This window comes from Monodelphis domestica, chromosome 2 (assembly GCF_027887165.1).
Source record: "Monodelphis domestica isolate mMonDom1 chromosome 2, mMonDom1.pri, whole genome shotgun sequence".
Lineage (NCBI taxonomy): Eukaryota > Metazoa > Chordata > Mammalia > Didelphimorphia > Didelphidae > Monodelphis > Monodelphis domestica.
The window spans coordinates 269,092,281-269,113,100 of record NC_077228.1 but is presented as its reverse complement, the minus strand read 5'-3'; the positions used below and the strand labels follow the sequence as shown (position 1 = coordinate 269,113,100).

General features: G+C 39.9%; 2 protein-coding genes across 3 annotated transcripts in view; both read left to right on the top strand.

The window, feature by feature from the left end:
* The first annotated feature begins 8,323 nt into the window (after positions 1-8,323).
* On the top strand, positions 8,324-9,401 carry LOC107651120 (RT1 class I histocompatibility antigen, AA alpha chain-like). The gene is made up of 2 exons (XM_056814707.1): positions 8,324-8,368; positions 8,589-9,401. Exons 1-2 carry the CDS (start codon positions 8,324-8,326, stop codon positions 9,042-9,044), a joined length of 501 nt encoding a protein of 166 aa, XP_056670685.1. The 3' UTR covers positions 9,045-9,401.
* Positions 9,402-9,782: 381 nt separating this feature from the next.
* MODO-UK (HLA class I histocompatibility antigen, A-69 alpha chain-like) overlaps positions 9,783-20,820 on the top strand; it is a 29,129-nt gene continuing 18,091 nt past the window's right edge. For both annotated transcript variants that reach the window (XM_056814069.1, XM_016428852.2), the window contains exon 1: positions 9,783-10,032. In XM_056814069.1, the coding sequence (XP_056670047.1) occupies positions 9,954-10,032 (79 nt within the window). In that variant the 5' untranslated portion in view covers positions 9,783-9,953. The remainder of the gene's footprint in view (positions 10,033-20,820) is intronic.

The window sequence follows — 20,820 nt, the reverse complement described above, 5'->3', positions numbered from 1 at the left end:
GGGAGTAGAAGGGTAACAAATGGACTGGTGGGGAGGGAAGCAGTACAAAGGAGAGAGAGGTTGGGGGGTAGTTTTTTTTTAAAGACTGTAGGGAAAATAAGGGGGGGACAAGAAGGGAGGGGGGAGAAAGGAAAGTAAAATAAGGGTGGGAACTAGGGGGACTGATTAAAAACAAACATTGGGGTAGAAGGAAATAGTGAAAGAAGAAAAGGCAGGACCAGGAGTAGAAATCAAAATGCTGGAAAATACACAGCTAGTAATCATAACTCTGAATGTGAATGGAACGAACTCACCCATAAAATGCAAGCAAATAGCAGAGTGGATTAGAATCCAAAACCCTACCATATGCTGTCTACAAGAAACACACATGAGGAAGGTAGATACGCATAGGGTGAAAGTAAGAGGATGGGGCCAAATCTCTTGGGTATCAACTGATAAAAAGAAAGCAGGAGTCACAATCATGATATCTGACAAAGGCAAAGTAAAAATAAATCTAGTTAAAAGAGATAGGGAAGGTAATTACATCCTGATAAAAGGCAGTATAGACAAGGTGGAAATATCAGTACTCAACATGTATGCACCAAATGGCATAGCATCCAAATTTCTAAAGGAGAAACTAGTGGAGCTCAAGGATGAAATAGAAAAAACTATACTAGTGGGAGACCTGAACCTTCCTCTATTCGAACTAGATAAATCAAACGAAAGAATAAATAAGAAAGAGGTAAAAGAAGTGAATGAAATCTTAGAAAAATTAGTTAGTAGATATGTGGAGAAAAATAAATAGGGACAAATAGGAATACACCTTCTTTTCAGCAACACATGGCACATTCACAAAAATTGACCATGTATTAGGGTATAAAAACATTGCAAACAACTGCAAAAGAGCAGAAATAATAAATGCAACCTGCTCAGATCACAATGCAATGAAAATAATAATTATCAAGGGTACATGGAGAGGTAAATCAGAAATTAATTGGAAATTAAACAATATGATTCTCTAAAACCCGTTAGTTAAATAACAAATCATAGAAACAATTAATAATTTCATTGCAGAAAATAACAATGATGAGACATCCTTTCAAAACCTATGGGAAGCAGCCAAAGCAGTACTCGGGGGAAATTTATATCCTTGAGTTCATATATTAACAAATTAAGGAGGGCAGAGGTCAATGAATTGGTTATATAAATTAAAAAACTAGAACGTGAACAAATGAAAAATCCTCAGATGAAGACTAAATTAGAGATCCTAAAAATCAAAGGAGAAATTAATAAAATTGAAAGTCAAAGAACTATTGATTTAATAAATAAGACTAGAAACTGGTACTTTGAAAAAACAAATAAAATAGACAAAGTACTGGTCAGTCTAATTAAAAAAAGGAAATAAGAAAACAAAATTGACCATATTCAAGATGAAAAGGGAGACCTCACCTCTAATGAAGAGGAAATTAAGGTAATCATTAAAAACTATTATGCCCAATTATATGGCAACAAATATGTCAATCTAGGTGATATGGATGAATACTTACAAAAAATATAAATTGGCTAGACTAACAGAGGAAGAAATAGATTACCTAAACATCCCCATATCAGAAAAAGAAATTGAACAAGCCATCAAAAAACTCCCTTAGAAAAAACCCCCAGGTCCAGATGGATTCACAAATGAATTCTATCAAACATTCAAAGAATGACTAATACCAATATATTTGACAGAATAAGCAGAGAAGGAGTTCTACCAAATTCATTTTATGACACAAATATGGTACTGATCCCAAAGTCAGGCAGGTCAAAAACAGAGAAAGAAAACTATAGACCAATTTCCTTAATGAATATAGATGCAAAAATCATAAATAGGATACTAGCAAAAAGACTTCAGCAAGTCATCACAAGGATTATTCACTATGACCAGGTACGATCCATGCCAGGAATGCAAGGATGGTTCAATATTAGGAAAACCATCCATATAAATCAACTATATTAACAAGCAAACTGACAAAAATCGTATGATTATCTCAATAGATGCAGGAAAAGCCTTTGATAAAATACAACACCCATTCCTATTAAAAACACTAGAAAGTATAGGAATAAAAGTGCCTTTCCTAAAAATAATAAACAGTATATATATCTAAAACCATCAACAAACATCATCTGCAATGGGGATAAACTAGAAGTCTTCCCAATAAGATCAGGAGTGAAACGAGGATGCCCATTATCACCTCTATTATTTTAACATTGTACTAGAAACACTAGCAGTAGCAATTAGAGAAGAAAAAGAAATTGAAGGTATTAAAATTGGCAATGAGGAGACCAAGCTATCACTCTTTGTGGATTATATGATGGTCTACTTAAAGAATCCTAGAGAATCAACCAAAAAGCTAGTTGAAATAATCAACAACTTTAGCAAAGTTGCAGGATACAAAATAAACCCCCATAAGTCATCAGCATTTCTATACATCTCCAAACCATTTCAGCAGCAAGAATTAGAAAGGGAAATTCCATTTAAAACCACCCTAGACAATATAAAATACTTAGGAATCGATCTGCCCAGACAAACACAGGAACTATATGAACACAACTACAAAACACTCTCCACACAATTAAAACTAGATCTAAACAATTTTAAAAACATTGATTGCTCATAGGTAGGACAAACTAACATATTAAAAATGACAATCTTGCCCAAATTAATTTACTTATTTAATGCTATACCCATTGAACTACCAAAAAACTTTTTTATTGAATTAGAAAAAACCTTAACAAAGTTCATTTGGAAGAACAAAGGATCATGGATATCTAGGGAAATCATGAAAAAAATGCAAAGGAAGGAGGACTTGCAGTCCCAGATCTCAAAACTATACTATAAAGCAGTGGTCATCAAAACAATTTGGTACTGGCTAAGAGGCAGAAAGGAAGATCAATGGAATAGACTTGGGGTAAGTGACCTCAGCAAGATAATCTATGATAAGCCCAAAGATCCCAGTTTTGGGGACCAAAACCCACTATTTGATAAAAACTTTTGGGGAAATTGGAAGACAGTATGGGAGAGATTAGGTTTGGATCAACATCACACACTCTACACCAAGATAAACTCATAATGGGTGAATGACCTGAATATAAAGAAGGAAACTATAAACAAATTAGGTAAACACAGAATAGTATACTTGTCAGATATGAAAAGAAAAGACTTTAAAACCAAGCAAGAGCTAGAAAAAAATCACAAAATGTAAAATCAATAATTTTGATTACATCAAATAAAAAGTTTTTGTACAAACAAAACTAATGCATCCAAAATTGGAAGGGAAGCAACAAATTGGGAAACAATTTTCATTACAAAAACCTCTGAAGGTCTAATTACTCAAATTTATAAAGAGCTAAACCAATTGTACAAAAAATCAAGTCATTCTCCAATTGATAAATGGGCAAGGGTCATGAATAGGCAATTTTTAGTTAAAGAAATCAAAACTCTTAATAAGCACATGAAAAAGTGTTCTAAATCTCTTATAATCAGAGAGATGCAAATCAAAACAACTCTGAGGTATCACCTCACACCCAGCAGATTGGCTAACATGACAGCAAAGGAAAGTAATGAATGCTGGAGGGGATGTGGCAAAGTTGGGACATTAATGAATTGCTAGTGGAGTTGTGAATTGATCCAACCATTCTGGAGGGCAATTTGGCATTATGCCCAAAGGGCTATAATAGACTGTCTGCCCTTTGATCCAGCTATAGCACTGCTGGGTTTGTACTCCAAAGAGATAATAAGGAAAAAGACATGTACAAAAATATTCATAGCTGCTCTCTTTGTGGTGGCAAAAAATTGGAAAATGAGGAGATGCCCTTCAGTTGGTGAATGGCTGAACAAATTGTGGTATATGTTGGTGATGGGATACTATTGTGTTCAAAGGAATAATAAAGTGGAGGAATTCCATGGGGACTGGAACAACCTCCAGGAATTGATGCAGAGTGAGAGGAACAGAACCAGAAAAACATTGTACACAGAGACTTATATACTGTGGTACAATCAAATGTCATGGGCTTCTCCATTAATGGCAATGCAGTGATCCTGAACAACTTGGAGGAATCTACAAGAAAAACCACTATCCACATTCAGAGGAAACACTGGGGGACTAAAAACACCGATGAAAACAACTGCTGGGATATGGTTGGGGATTTGTAAATCTTGAAATTTCTCAGACTTGTGAATTTTAAAAATTTCCCCATTGGGAATCCTCCATTGGAACAATTCCCTACTGGGAACATTCCCCATTTGGATAGTGAGAACTCTACTTGGATCAGAAATGGGAGGACCTCTACTCCACCTGTACTTAAAACTGCTTTAGGGGAGAAAACTCCCTGCTAAACAATGAAAGTACTTAAGCCATGCCTATTTTTAGAATTAGTACAATAGGGTGCTAGGTACCTATTAAATGTCAGGCAACTTGTAAACTTGCCAGGAGCAAAGAGATAAAAACTTATTCAACTGAGTTTCTTCTGGTTCAAACTTACTAAAGGGATTAGTGGACTCAGCTGTGAATTGAGAATGGGCTGTCCTTTGTAAAACGTCTACTGTGATTGGTAGATGGAAGAACTTAGGGGAGGTGACATAGGAAAAAAAAAAACCCTATATAAGAAAAAGACAGCCTGCTAAAAAGGACAGTTCTTTTGGAAAATCTTTGGAGGATCACTTGAGAAGGAGCTCTTGAGAGACAGGCTCTAAGGAGGTCTCTCAAGGGAGGCTAACTCTGGCTGGAACTCCCTCTGGGGAGACTCTGTCCCTCTGAATCCCCTGCTTAGACAAATCTTATGGTGAGTGAGAAAAGGCTGACTGATTCTCTCTCTCTTAAGACTCAGGTCTAGGCCATATTGGCTTAAGGCCCTTCATACTTATACCTTTCTATCTCTCTCTTTCTTTAATTCCTCATTGTATTATTAATTAAAAATCTCTATAAACCCAGTTAACTTGGGTATATTCATAATTGGGAATAATTCCCTGGCAACTACCTTGTATTTGATTTAAAACAAGACACTGCGGTGAAAACATATTTCCTGCGGTCACAATTTACTCACCCACTCTTTTATCTTCACAATTTATATCTTCAACTATTTTAATCACTACAGTTTACAACCACAACATTTTAACTCCCACAGTTTATGGCATCAACTCTTTTAAATGCCACAGTTTATGACAGAGAACTCTTTTAAATATTACAATTTGGACTCTAAATGAACATCCTAGTGTAAACAACAACATGGAAATAGGTTCTGATCAATGACACAAGTAATACCCAATGAAATTGTGTGTCTGCTGTTGGAAGGGTAAGTGGAGGGGAGAGAGGGAAATAATGTGATTATTGTAACCAAGGAATAATGTTCTAAATTGACTACATAAACAAATTCAAATGGGAAAAAACCTTGGAAATAACTTCATAAAATTATGAAAAGTGAACTGAATAGAACCAAGAGAACCTTATATATAGCCTATGAATATTTACTTCCAGAAAATGAACTGAGAAATGTAAAAATGAAAAACATGATCTATATATTTTTCCCTATGATGTCTTCCATCATGTCAGGAGGAGAGAAAGGGACTGATCAATAATTATTTTTTTAAAAACCCTAAATATTGCCTGGGAATAGAGTGCTCAACCTGGAAGCAGGAGGATCTGAGATAACAGCCTTATACATTTACTATTTGTGTGACCTTGGACAAATCTCTTAACCTCAGTTTCTTCAGATGTAAAATGGGGTTAATAATAGTACCTACTTCTCAGGGTTGTTGTAAGGATCAAATGAGGTATTAACTTTAAGGAGCTCAGTATAGTACTTGGCACGTGGTAGGAGCTATATTTTCTTACTGAAAAAATGCATACTAAATTATTTTTCTTAATCTTCAACTTTCCTTTAATGTAGAAGCCACTAAGTTCTGTGTGATCTTGATTGTAGCTCTATTGTATTTGAATCGTGTCTTTCTGGCTGTTTGCAGTATTTTCTCCTTGGCTTGGGTGTTCTTGAAGTTACCTATTATATTCCTGGAGGTTGTCATTTGAGGATTTCTTTCTGGAGTTGATCTGTGAGTTCTTCCAATTTCTATTTTATTTTCTTGTTTAACAATAGCTGGGAAGTTTTCTTTGATAATTTCTTGTATTATGATGTCCAATCTTTTTTTTTTTTAATCATGACTTTCAGGTAATCCAATAATTTTTAAATTGTTTCTCCTGGATCTGTTTTCCATGTCAGTTGTTTTTTCAATGAGATATTTCATGTTCTTTTTATTTTGTTTTATTGCTTCTTGATGTCTAATGAGATCATTAGCTTCTTGTTGCCCAATTCTAATTTTTTAATAAATGATTTTTTTACAACAGCTTCTGAGCCTCCTTTTTCATTTGGCCCATTTCTTCTTGCATTGCTTTAATTTCTCTTCCCCATTTTTCCTTTGTCTCTCTTAATTGCTTTTTGAAAACTTCTTTGAGTCCTTCCAATATCTGTGTCTAATTCACATTTTTCTTTTGGACTTTGCCTATGGTGGCTTTGCTTTCAATGTCTGCTTCTGTGTCTGTGCCTTCTCTCTGCATAAAAATTCTCTTAGGTCCTTTTTTTTGTTGTCTGATCATTTTTCCAATCTTTTTATAGGTTAGGCTCTGTGCTCTGGAAGGTTAGGGTTCCCTCTTCAGACACAGTTCTTCATTGATGTTACATTTGTGTCTATTTCTGGCTTTCTGCCAGTTTCGTTCTGAGACCTAATCTTTTGGAAGATTTCCTTACATAGAGGTGAAATCAGCATATCACTCAGATCCTAGTTGTATCCTCTAGGCCTCATTTAATGCTGTTTCCAAACAATCTTTCAAATATTTGAAGACAACCATCTTATATTCTCCATATCTTTGCTCCTAGCTAAACATCCCCAGTTCCTTAAACCAATCCTCTATCGTGTCTCCTCTAACAATTCCCTCATCATTCTTATCCCTGTCTTCTGAACATATTCTAGCTTGTTCACTCACCAAAATGTAGTGCTCCAGATTGAACATAATATTCTAGATGTGGTCTGATCAAACAGGGTATTGCTGAGCCACCTAATTTCTCCTTTTATTTTGAGACAAAGTCCTTCAGTTACTGGAATCTGATTTACTCTTTACTATTGGGTCCCTTGCTTGGTTATCTATAATGCTTGGGCAGGTAATATGACTTGAATGAGTTACAGCTAGGATAGATGTCATTAAAATGAAGGTGGCAACATACTCCTTCCCAAATTGCTCTTGGAGATTTTAATCATCAGATGCCCTCTGGTCTATACGGAGTAAATTTGTTTCTGATCTTCTAAGCAGAGGAGAGGGATGAAATGAAGAATGCTGGCAGTAGGAAGGCCAATAGAGGAGAAAGGAAGTTTGGAAAAGGGTTAAAGGGTGGAATATTATTTCTTGGTAATTATCAGATTTGGTCCTGGAATATGAGTTTTATGTTTTTGGCTGATGGCAAGGAGGGAGATTCAGATGCTACACAGAATTAGAGGCCATTCTTACATAAAAGATAAAAGGTTTATTATAATGCTGGGTATTTAAAGGTGTTCGTTTCAGTTTTGATCTCTTGCTTATGTGTTTGTTCTGCCCATCCACCAATGATGTTTTTTTTTGTTTGTTTTTTTTTTTGTTTTTGTATTCCATTTGCTATTGGGTAGTTTGGGCTGTTTGAAACCAACCAGAAGTTCAGGATCCATTCCTATATAAACCCAATTTAAATCGTTTCTGTGATATTGTTTCATCTGTCTTTGGACCATGGAGTCTTAATATGCTCTTTCTTTATTTGTTGGGGATCCTGACCCTGACAGAATCCTGGGCAGCTAAGGTAAGAATAGTATTAAAGGTCAGCCTGAAGACTGGACCACACTTACAGGCATAGATGTAGGGAGGGGGAGGGAGGGAGGGCTGGTTTCAGTACCGGAGAGCTCTCCCTACACTACTACGGAGTGGATTTCCCAGGGAACAAACTGCTTAATCTCAAGTGAAGTGGAGGTTAAAGAAGGAAGCAATGAATATGCACGTGTGCTCTGGGGACCAGCAGTCTGGTGTCCCTTAGCTGTACTTTGGCAAGGGGCGGGAGTCTTGGTGTCAGTCCCTGAGTTTTTTTGGGGGGTGGGAGGTGGGGAGCAGAGTGTGAGGGTAGGTAAATGGATGTGAGGACATGGACCACTGAGGGTAGAGGTGGAGGGACGGAGAAAAGGGGTGATAGACTCTGGGGAATTAGGAAGGGAGCAGTGCTGCCTGGGCGCCCCTGTATCTAAGGGCGAGGCCTGAAGAACCAGGAGCAGTTTCTTAGTAATCCAACTCGGAGTATGGGGAGCGGATGGGAGGAAGCCAGGGCCAAACAAGGAGAAAAAGTAGGGGTCATGGGATGAGGACTGTGAGAGATCGAAGACCCAAATCAGAGGGGGAAGGTATTTGAGAGGGGTACAGAATCTAGGTACTGGAACACTAGGACTTGCCCAGGTTGCTGTTAGTGAAACCGTTTTTCTGATCTCAAAGCGCCTTATTCATGAGAATACTACTACCCAGCGTGGTGAACTGAGTGCCAGGGGCTGAGGGGCTGGGATACGAGAGGCGGGAGGCATTTGGGGCACAGTGGGATGTGTGTTGGGGGGTTTACACTCCGGGAGAGAGTTACGCCCTAAGCTTGACTGCTTACACTCAAGCCTAGGCTGCCTGGGAAGGGGTGGGGGCTGCGCAGTCACTACCCTGATTGAGTCCGGTCCTTCTCCCTCCGTCTCAGCCTCTCACTCTTTGAGGTATTTCTCCACCGCCGTGTCCCGTCCGGAGCTCGGAGATACGCGGTACATCTCCGTGGGCTACGTGGACGATCAGCAGTTCGTGCGCTTCGACAGTGATAGCGAGGGTCAGAGGCAGGAGTCGCGGGCGCCGTGGATGGACAATATGGACCAAGAGGACCCGGACTATTGGGAGAAGAGCACACGGATCTCCAGGGAGAACACACAGATTTACGGAGTGAATCTGGAAACCCTGCGCGGTTACTACAACGAGAGCCAGGGCGGTGCGTGACGTGAGGTCCCGGGGTGTCTGGTCACGCCCCTGGCCAGAGTGGGGCGCAGGGGAGGCTGGGGTGCGAATTCCTCCAAATGTCACCGGCGGTTCGCACTGAGGACACGAGAACAGGGCTTCCCCACAGCAGAAGGAGTTACTTCCAGTCCAGCCCAGGTCTATAGGTTGAATGACAGGGTCAGTGCTAGTTTGGGACACCACTTACTGACCCTGGGGCTGGGGGCGGGGCACGGGTGCACACCGTTCAGCGCATGTCTGGCTGCGAGGTTTCCACGGACTGCCGCTTCATGAGAGGCTTCTATCAGTACGGCTAAGACGGGCGTGACCACCTTGCCCTGGACTCCGGGACCCTCACGTGGACGACAATGGACACTGGAGCTGAGAACACCAAGCGCAAGTGGGAGGCGGATAAGTTCATCTTGGAGAGATATAAGGCCTATTTGGAGGATACGTACGTGGCATATTTGCACACGTACCTGGAGATGGGAAAGGATATTCTGTTGAGGACAGGTACTGCCGCCCCGCCCCCCGCCTCCCCGTCCACCACTCCCCTCCCCCCGTGTGCGAGGCACAAAGTCCAGTCTCAGCCTCCCTCAGCCCTTCGCCCCCTCCCTTGCAACTGCAACCTGATTTTATCCCTTTGCCTTTTGTGTCCCTGTGCTCTGAAGGGAAGAGGGAGAAAGGAGTGAGGCTGGAAATGTCTCTGACCTTTGCCCCCAGACCCACCTTCTGTCAGAGTGACCCAGCATAGGCGGGGAGGTGACCCTGCGGTGTGGGGCCCAGGGCTTCTACCCTGCGGACATCTCCTTGATTTGGCTGAGGGATGGTGAAGAACAGCTCCACAACACAGAGTTCATTGAGACCAGGCCAGGGGGAGATGGCACCTTCCAGAAGTGGGCTGCTGTGGCCATGGCCCTGGTCCAGGAAGACAGATACAGCTGCCCAGTCCAGCGCGAGGGATTGCCTGAGCTCTTCACTCTGAAATGGGGTAAGGACAGTGAGGAGGGGCTAGGGAAAAGGCCACCCCCACCAAGGGCAGGGGAATATGGAGTTGTTGTTTTTTTTTGGGGGGGGGAAGTTAGTTAGTGGGGGAAGGTTTGGGAAGAAGTTAGTGAATGCCAGGCCAGAGAGGGATCAGGACCTTTTTTTTCACTTCTCTTTTCCATTTTAGAGCCACATCCTCATCCATCTGGATCACCGTGGAGGTCATTGCTCTTGTCCTTCCTGCAGTTATGGGGGGAGTTAGTAAACATAGATTGCCAACTTCCTATAGAGAATTAGTGAAAGTTATGTGCCCTTCAGAAGAGATACCAATCTCGCCTTACGAAGAGCAGAGAAATAAATATACTTAGTTCACTCTTTTCTAATGAGGCCACCCCCCCCCCCCACCTCCCTGCAGTATCAGTGTCTCACATGGGAAAAGTTTTAAACCTTACCTTAAACATGTCTACATTCTGACTCAATTTAGAGATTGCAAACTTAAGGAATGCTCCCATGGGTTTGGAAGTGTTGGAAAAAATTTAAGGAGGGTAGAATAAGATAAAGGAATGTAACATATAAAAACATTGCGTTACACACAGGTTATGATCGACAAGAAGAAAAGTCTTGTGTTAAATTCCTATACATTCTGAATTCGTGTGAATATCTGTGGACACTTGCTTTGGATAGACTACTCAGGCAGTGCTCCCCAACTTCTCTCCTTTTCTAATAAAGGTCACATTTTCTCTGCAAGCATCTATTTAAAGCCTCCTGTCTGCTCATTAGAGTGATTTCTGAGGGTACAAATTCCTCCAAAATTCCACTCCACACATCCTGACCTGGCAGCTTGTCTTTTTGCCCTCAATTTCTCTATTTCCCAAATTAGAAGCTGTTAAACTCTAAGACTCTAGAGCATTGATGACAAACCTATGGCACAGTTGCCAAAGATGGCACACAGAGTGCTATCTGTGGGCATGTAACTGCCCTCTCCTCACCTAGAGTTTGTTACTAGAAAGGTAGAGGGACTTGGGTAGAGCTGCTTCCCTCCCCTACTCCACCAGTCCTGACGACATTTTTCACATCTCCTACCCCTCTGCTAAGCAGCCAATGGGAACACACAGAGGATAAGGTGGGCGGCTCACAGGCAACAGAGCTGGAGGGGAGCAGAGCACTTAGGCCATTACCCTCCCTCTCTCTCTACTCACTGAGGACATCCCTCTCACTTCACCCATCCTTCCACCTAGCAGCCCAGTTTCTCCTTCCCCTGTGTAGGGTGAGGGGGGATTACACCTAATACTTGGTGTGGGGGAGGGGCACATCACTCTGTCTCTGGGGGTGGGGGCAGAGCCTGACAGTCTGTCTCCCAAAAAGTTCACCATCACTGCTCTAGATGAACAAACTTGTTGATAAAAAACATTTTTATGTAGGAATTCCTTGCAGTGGTATAATAAGCTGCCTGAGTGGGGAAACTGCTTCTGACTCAGATCAAAAATTAATACAGAGATTTCAGTCAAAGGAACTGGGTGTCTCCCTAGCTGGGTGCTGTAAATCAGAGTTGGGAACTCCTTAATGCAGAACTTGAAGTTGGATATTTCTTTTCTTTCTTCCTGTTAGATCTAGATACTGTACTGAAGTGGGACTGGGGGCAAAAGTCACAGCTTTTAATTTGTTGTGTCTTCAAGACAAATCAGTGACCTTCTGAGGCCTTAGAATTGTAGTAGGATCCAGAAAGAGAGGGGGAAATGGATTGGGATGCAGGAAACCCAGAAGTTCAGGGGATACCTCAAGGGCTTCTCTATACTCAGGAATTGGTCTGACCAGAGAAGACCATCCCTGATAACCACTGATAAATGGATAAAGATGACATTTGTGTTCTATATTTTTAAGATATGCATATCTCACTGATAGACAACAATGTCAACCTCAGACCCCTTCCTTCACCTGTCACCTGCCCTTGCCAGTCACATGTCAACCTTAGACACCCTCATCCTTCAGTCACCCAATATTTTACCTGTGAAAAAAATATATCATAAGCCAAATTCTTTCTTTTAGTGTGCTGAGCTCTAACTTCAATTTAGCTCTCTATGCATCTTTTTTCAATGGCAGATGACATCAATTGGAAGAACTATGAGATGAATCACACCAAAAATATTCTTAGAATATGACAAGCAAAACATGAAAGATTCCTTGTTTCTCAACCACAGTATGGATCCTTGGTTCTCTCCTGGTCTTCTTTACTGGTATTTTTTTTAACTTTTCCAAGTGGAGAAGGAGGGGATTATGTTCAAACTGCAGATAAGTGAAGGGTTGACATGGAGGATAGAATAAAGGGACCAGCCCTTATCTTTGGGGCATGAGAAATCAGAACTCACAGGAGAAGCTTATATCAGTAGCCTTTCCTTGGTGTTCCCCTCTCATATCCTAGCTCTGGAAAATAAGACCCAGACAGGATTGTTTCCTTCCTTTGTTTCCAGACAATGACAGATTACAAGAATCAGATGTCTCTCTCACAATAAAAGATGAGGCTCTGGGGGCCTTGAAACTAGAGAAGAGCTGATGTAAAATGGGTAAAACAAAGAGGGATGGGTATATGAGTGGTAATTTTCTGAATGGCCATTAAAACAATCTTCAATCTCCAAATCCAGTCCTTTGGTCTCTAGGACTTTTTCATGAAAGTAAAAATCTGCATGATAATTTCTAAAAACATCATTATTGGAGGGAAAAGGGGAGGGAGAGAACATGAATCATATAACCATGGAAAAGCATTAAAAATTATATTAAAATAAAACCATGATTGTTAAGTAGTATAATGATCAATGAGTTATTGAAGGGGAAGATTCTGGAACTAGAGGACTCTTAAACTGCTTCCAGGGTACCTGGGAAATAAGTTTAACACATATGGAACAATAGTACAGAAAACACGATTATGATTAGATTCCAAATTGTGAAGTCCAGGCTAGGTCAGGGATAGAGAGATTCAGAGAAGATTGCCTGGCATACCCAGGGAAGGCTTCCCAGTCCAAATGGAACTTTATAACCTGCCAGTCAGCTGTAGTTATAGAAAGAATTTTCCTTTGTGGGTTGGGGCTTGAGAAGGAGCAAGGAGTCTGAGAAAATTGGTGAATAATGAGAGACACAGACAAGTCAGTATTTTTGAATAGGGAAGGCGTGAACCCCTATGACATTCTCCTTGGTAAGAAAATTAGAAGGAAAATGTAAGAACTAATGGAACACATGGAAATGAAAGAAAATAGGAAAATAAGCGTACCAAGAGTGAGAATGCAAAGCCCAAGAGAGAAATCATGGGGCTGCCTTCCAAATTTATTTCAGTGTGGCTTGGGAGGTGCTCAATGAATACGTAACAAAGCATAGATAATTCATATTGGACAGGATAGTAATGATGACACCATTTGGGCGTGTTGACTTCAACCCACAATTTTACAAAGGAATTTGACTCTGCACAAAATGTTAATGAGTTTGCCTTGAACAAAGGCAGCATGGCTAGGTCAAGAGTCCGCCCACAAATATCAGAGTTCAAACCTTGTGTCTGAAGAAACACTATAACCATACATCATTTATATTTCTTAGATGTGAATATGCTTGGAATGCTACAAACTTAGACTTCAAAATCAAAGCTATACTTGTCTATGTCAGGCAGGCTTCCCCTGGGATAGACTGATCCATGAGGGGTTAGAGAATAGTTTCAGGGAATCTATGAACTTAGATGGGAAAAAGATTCATCTTTATTTTCACTAATCTCTAGTTAGTGCAATAGCTCCTTCACAACTTAAAGTTAAAAAAAAAATCCACTTTAACATTCTGGGAAGGCATTCATAAACTTTTTCAGATTATCAGCTTTACCAGATAACACTCAAAAAAAATTTAAGATCCTCTGGTTTAGGTGGAGGGTAGATGAGACAGCAATATGAGGCAGTTTATCTAGCATAACCCAGCATTTGTCTCCTTGATTACATTTTGTGTCTAGGTTGAAGTGTGGGGGTGCCCCATTTCACTTCAGCTCTTATCCTCTATTTCTCATATTCTTCCCTTCCTTTGAGAATTTTAAACTCAAGAATTCTGCACCTAAGGTATGCCTCCTTCTAGGTCTCAACCTATATATGAGCCAAGGAGGAATGGGGCTAAGCTCCCTCTCTGTGAAACAGGGGTGTCTACACTTCTCGGTTTCCCTCACAGCCTCAAAAACGTTGTCTGAATTCATAGATAACCTCAGGGGTAAGGGCTACCCAGGGCAAGGCTAAATGTTCTTCCTCAAATGTTCAGTCTTATTTTTGTCTATGAAGGGGAGCATAGTCTCAATGCATGGCCTTTATTTCTGCTTAATTTAAAATTTTCCATGTAGAAACAATTTTTGACAATTGTTTTCTGACCTTTTACAATTCAGTTTCTTTCCCTCCTCTTCTCCCAAGGTGGTAAATAGTCTGATATAGCTTATACCAGTGGCTTCATGCAATCCATATTTCTATATTCTTCACATTGTGATAGAAGACAAAGATCACACATACAGTAAAAAATCCATGAAGGAAATAAAGAAGAAGATAGTCATGCAAGAAGAATTAAAGAAGGGAGACCTTTGTAAATTCTTCTGACATTTTCTCCAAAGACCCTCCTTCTGTCCAAGTAACCTACCACAATGGGCAGTTCACTCTATGGTACCAGATCCAGGACTTTTGCCTTTCAGAGATCTCCCTGATTCCACTGAGCAATGGGGAAGAACAGCTCCAGGACACAGAGTTCACTGACACCAGGCCTGCATGAGACAAGACCTTTCAGAAATGGGTAGCTGAGGTGATGACCTTAGGCCAGGAAGGGAAATATAATTGCTGAGTTCAGCAGGAAGAACTGCCTGAGCTATGCACCCTGAAATGGGGGAAAGGTCATCCCCCAACCCTAAAAGAGCAGAGGGAGGTGGGGTTATTTGGGGGTCTTGGGGAAATGTTTAGTGAATGTCAGGCTAGAGAGGGATCAAAATCTTTCACTTCTCTTTTTTACTTTAGACCCTCTGGATCATTGTGGGGGGCACTGGTGTTGTCCTCATTGCAGTTATTGCTGGAGTTGTCAAGTAGAGGAAAGAGAATTCAGGTAGGCAAGACTGGAAAGGGGTCATTAGGTAGAAGGTGGGGTGGGGTTTCTGACTTTTCCTAACCTTGCAGTTTGTCTTTCTGTCCTCAAGTTCTTCATTTCTCATAACAGAAATTGTTAGACTGTATATAAGCCAAGGAGGAATGGGGCTAAGCTTCCCCCTCTGTGAAATGGGGGTGTCTACACTTCTCTGTTTCCCTCACAGCCTCAGGAAGTTTGTCTGGATGCATAGGTGACCTCAAGGGTAAGAGCTACTGAGGACAAGGCTTAGTGTTCTTCCTCAAATATTTAGTCTATTTTTGTGTCTATGAAGGGGAGCATAGTATTCTAAGACACTAGATGAACAAACCTGTCAATAGAAAACATTTTTGTGGGGGAATTCCTTGTAGTAGTATAACAAGCTGGTTGATTCAGATTAGAAATGAATATAAGGGTTTTGACCAAAGGTGTCTTTCTAGCTGAGTGTTGTAGAACAGAATTGAATACTTATGGATGCAGGACTTGAGGTTGGGAAATGCCCATTTGTGGTATTTTTCTCTCTTCCTGTTGGATTTAGCTACTATGCTAGAGTGAAGGGGGAAGTGGAGTCACAAATGTAATTTATTGTGTCTCTAAGGCAAATCAGTGGACTTCTGGAGCCTTAGAATGATCTCTTCTCCTGGATTCTGTACTGGATTTATTTTTCTTTTTTCAGGTAGGAAAGACGAACTATTTTCAGGCTGCTGGTAAATGGAAGATTGACATGAAGGATAGAAAGAAGGGGCCAGTCCATGTTATCTTTGAGACATGAGAAATGAAAATTCAGGAGGGTTTCCTCAGTAGCCTTTCCTTGGTGTCCTTTCCCCTTCTCATTGCCCAGTTTTGGAAAATATGTCCCTTACTGGGTTGTTTTCCTCCTTTGTCTCCAGGCAATGACAGTGCATAGGAATCAGATGTCTCTTTCAGCCAAAGGTAAGACTCTATGGGTCCTAGAGCTAAAGATTGGCTGATGTAAAGTGGACAAAGCAAGGAGAATGGGTATGTGAGTGATTGGGGTGAGGACTGGACTGCTGGTGAGGCAGGTTCTTCAGAATGATGAGAAGTTTAGGTGATTTCGAGGATCAACCTTAATCTGTATTTCTTTCTTCTGCTTGAGAGAATAACTTTGTGTGGACCTAAGCAAAAAACCCAAGGACATTCAAATCTACAATTCTTGTTTTGTTCCTGTTGACCTCTGACTTCTTACTTTAGCTTTGGATGTAGCTGGTAGGAGTTCTGAGCTGCACGGATGAGGAAGAGGAAATTAAAAATGCTGAGGCATGGAGGAAAAAAATGAACCAGAAAAACAATAGCAGTAACAACAATAAAAAAACCCTAGACATTTCTCAATGCACAGGAAATTTACTGAAGGAATGTATGGGGAAATTTTGTTGTTGTTGTTCAGTTATATCTGACTCTTGTAACCCTATTTGGAATTTCTTTGGGCAAAGATTCTGGAGTGGTTTGCCATTTCCTTCTCCAGCTCATTTTACAGATAAGGAAACTGAGGCAAACAGGATTAAGTGACTTGCCCAGGGTTGCACAGCTAGTATCTGAGGCCAGAGTCTTCCTGACACATATAAACATGCATATACACAAACATATACACATATATACAGATACACATGCATATACATATATACATAACTATTCACCTATATATATATATATACACATACTATACAAATAGGCAACATTCTATCACTCTATCTCTATGCCTTTGCATAGACTGGATTTCCTCATGCCTTGAATTCTTTTCCTTTTCACCTGTACTTCTTAGAATCACTATATTCTTTTAATGGCTATCTCAAATGCCATCTCCTGCATAAGGCCTTTCCTTGTTCTTTGCCCTGAGTTCAGGGCCAGCCTTGCTCACGGCTTCAAGGGGCCTCAGTTAGGTGCGATGGCAAAGGCGTAAATGAATGATGGTAGACAGCTATGTGTGTCAGGCTGGGGCCAAGCTTTGCATGGAACTGCTTCGACTAGGCCCAGAGTTGGTTTATTTTTTTTTATTTTTTTAAAAATATATTTTATTTGATCATTTCCAAGCATTATTCGTTAAAGACATAGATCATTTTCTTTTTCTCCCCCCCCCCCCCCCGCCCCCCATAGCCGATGCGTAAGTCCACTGGGCATTAGATGTTTTCTTGATTTGAACCCATTGCTTTGTTGATAGTATTTGCATTAGAGTGTTCATTTAGAGTCTATCCTCTGTCATGTCCCCTCAACCTCTGTATTCAGGCAGTTGCTTTTTCTCGGTGTTTCCACTCCCATAGTTTATCCTTTGCTTATGAATGGTGTTTTTTTCTCCTGGATCCCTGCAAGTTGTTCAGGGACATTACACCGCCACTAATGGAGAAGTCCATTACGTTCGATTATACCACAGTGTATTAGTCTCTGTGTACAATGTTCTCCTGGTTCTGCTCCTCTCGCTCTGCATCACTTCCTGGAGGTTGTTCCAGTCTCCATGGAACTTCTCCACTTTATTATTCCTTTTAGCACAATAGTACTCCATCACCAACATATACCACAGTTTGTTCAGCCATTCCCCAATTGATGGGCATCCCCTCGTTTTCCAGTTTTGGGCTACCACAAAGAGCGCAGCTATGAATATTTTTGTACAAGTCTTTGTGTCCATTATCTCTTTGGGGTACAGACCCAGCAGTGCTATGGCTGGGTCAAAGGGTAGATATTCTTTTGTCGCCCTTTGGGCATAGTTCCAAATTGCCCTCCAGAATGGTTGGATCAGTTCACAACTCCACCAGCAATGAATTAATGTCCCTACTTTGCCACATCCCCTCCAACATTCATTACTTTCCTTTGCTGTAATGTTAGCCAATCTGCTAGGTGTGAGGTGATACCTCAGAGTTGTTTTGATTTGCATCTCTCTGATTATAAGAGATGTAGAGCACTTCTTCATGTGCTTGTTAATAGTTTTGATTTCTTTATCTGAGAACTGCCTATCCATTTCCCTTGCCCATTTATCAATTGGAGAATGGCTTGATTTTTTGTACAATTGATTTAGCTCATTATAAATATGAGTAATTAAACCTTTGTCAGAGGTTTCTATGAAGATTTTTTCCCAATTTGTTGTTTCCCTTCTGATTTTAGTTATATTGGTTTTGTTTGTACAAAAGCTTTTTAGTTTGATGTAGTAAAAATTATTTATTTTACATTTTGTGATTCTTTCTATATCTTGCTTGGTTTTAAAGCCTTTCCCCTCCCAAAGGTCTGACATGTATATTATTCTGTGTTTACCCAATTTACTTATGGTTTCCTTCTTTATGTTTAATTCACTCACCCATTTTGAATTTATCTTGGTGTAGGATGTGAGGTGTTGATCTATTCCTAGTCTCTCCCACACTGTCTTCCAATTTTCCCAGCAGTTTTTATCGAATAGTGGATTTTTGTCCCAAAAGCTGGGATCTTTGGGTTTATCGTATACTGTCTTGCTGAGGTCGCTTTCCCCCAGTCTATTCCACTGATCTTCCTTTCTGTTTCTTAGCCAGTACCAAATTGTTTTGATGACTGCTGCTTTGTAATATAGTTTTAGGTCGGGGACTGCAAGGCCCCCATCGTATGTGTTTTTTTTCATTATTTCCCTGGATATCCTTGATCTTTTGTTCTTCCAAATGAACTTTGTTATGTTTTTTTCTAAATCAGTGAAGAAGTATTTTGGTAGTTCAATGGGTATGGCACTAAATAGATAAATAAGTTTGGGTAGGATGGTCATTTTTATTATATTGGCTCGTCCTATCCATGAGCAGTTAATGTTTTTCCATTTGTTCAGGTCTAGTTTTAGTTGTGTGGCGAGTGTTTTGTAGTTGTGTTCATATAGTTCCTGTGTTTGTCTTGGGAGATAGATTCCTAGGTATTTTATTTTGTCTAAGGTGATTTTGAATGGGATTTCTCTTTCTAGTTCTTGCTGCTGAGCTGTGTTGGAGATATATAGAAAAGCTGATGATTTATGTGGGTTTATTTTGTATCCTGCAACTTTGCTAAAGTTGTTGATTATTTCGATTAGCTTTTTGGTTGAATCTTTAGGATTCTTTAAGTAGACCATCATGTCATCTGCAAAGAGTGATAACTTGGTCTCCTCCTTGCCTATTTTGATGCCTTCAATTCCTTTATCTTCTCTAATTGCTACTGCTAGTGTTTCTAGTACAATGTCAAATAGTAGAGGTGATAATGGGCATCCTTGTTTCACTCCTGATCTTATTGGGAATGCATCTAGTTTATCCCCATTGCAGATGATATTAGCTGTTGGTTTTAGATATATACTGTTTATTATTTTTAGGAATGACTCTTCTATTCCTATGCTTTCTAGTGTTTTTAATAGGAATGGGTGTTGTCTTTTATCAAAGGCTTTTTCTGCATCTATTGAGATAATCATGTGGTTCTTGCTAGTTTGCTTGTTGATGTGGTCAATTATGTGGATGGTTTTCCTAATGTTGAACCAGCCCTGCATCCCTGGTATGAATCCTACTTGATCATGGTGAATGATCCTTCTGATCACTTGCTGGAGTCCTTTTGCTAGTATCCTATTTAAGATTTTTGCATCTATATTCATTAGGGAGATTGGCCTATAGTTTTCTTTCTCTGTTTTTGACCTGCCTGGTTTTGGAATCAGTACCATGTTTGTGTCGTAAAAGGAGTTTGGTAGAACTCCCTCTTTGCTTATTATGTCAAATAGTTTGTATAGTATTGGGATTAACTGTTCTCTGAATGTTTGATAGAATTCACAGGTGAATCCATCAGGCCCTGGGGATTTTTTCTTAGGAAGTTCTTTGATGGCTTGATGGATTTCAATTTCTGATATGGGATTATTTAAGAATTCTATTTCCTCTTCTGTTAGTCTAGGCAGTTTGTATTTTTGTATATATTCATCCATTTCTCCTAAATTGGTGTATTTATTGCATATAATTGGGCAAAGTAATTTCTAATGATTGCCTTAATTTCCTCCTCATTGGAGGTGCTGTCCCCCTTTTCATCTTTAATGCTGTGAATTTGCTTTTCTTCCTTCCTTTTTTTAATTAGATTGACCAGTACTTTGTCTATTTTGTTTGTTTTTTCAAAGTACCAGCTTCTTGTCTTATTTATTAAATCAATAGTTCTATCACTTTCGATTTTATTAATTTCTCCCTTAATTTTTAGGATTTCTAATTTGGTTTTCTGCTGGGGGGTTTTAATTTGATCACTTTCGAGTTTTTTCATTTGCATTTCCAATTGCTTGATCTCTGCTCTCCCTTGTTTGTTAATATAAGCATTCAGGGATATGAATTTACCTCTGATTACCGCTTTGGCTGCATCCCAAAAGGTTTGAAAGGATGTTTCGCCATTGTCATATTCCTCGATGAAATTATTAATTGTTTCTATGATTTCTTCTTTAACTAAACGGTTTTGGAGTATCATATTGTTTAATTTCCAATTGGTTTTAGATTTGGTTTTCCATGTACCATTACTAATCATTATTTTTATTGCCTTGTGGTCTGAGAAGGCTGCATTCATTATTTCTGCTTTTTTGCATTTGTGTGCTATGTTTCTGTGACCTAATGTATGGTCAATTTTTGTGAATGCGCCATGTGGTGCTGAGAAGAACGTGTATTCCTTTTTATCCCTATTTATTTTTCTCCATATGTCTATTAATTCTAATTTTTCTAAGATTTCATTCACTTCTTTT

Bases quoted from the DNA above. Each gene is read 5' to 3' on its own strand.
- LOC107651120 (XM_056814707.1), top strand. From the start codon at position 8,324: ATGGGGAGCGGATGGGAGGAAGCCAGGGCCAAACAAGGAGAAAAA. The intron at 8,369-8,588 runs GTAGGGGTCATG...GGGATACGAGAG, and splicing joins GGGCCAAACAAGGAGAAAAA to GCGGGAGGCATTTGGGGCAC.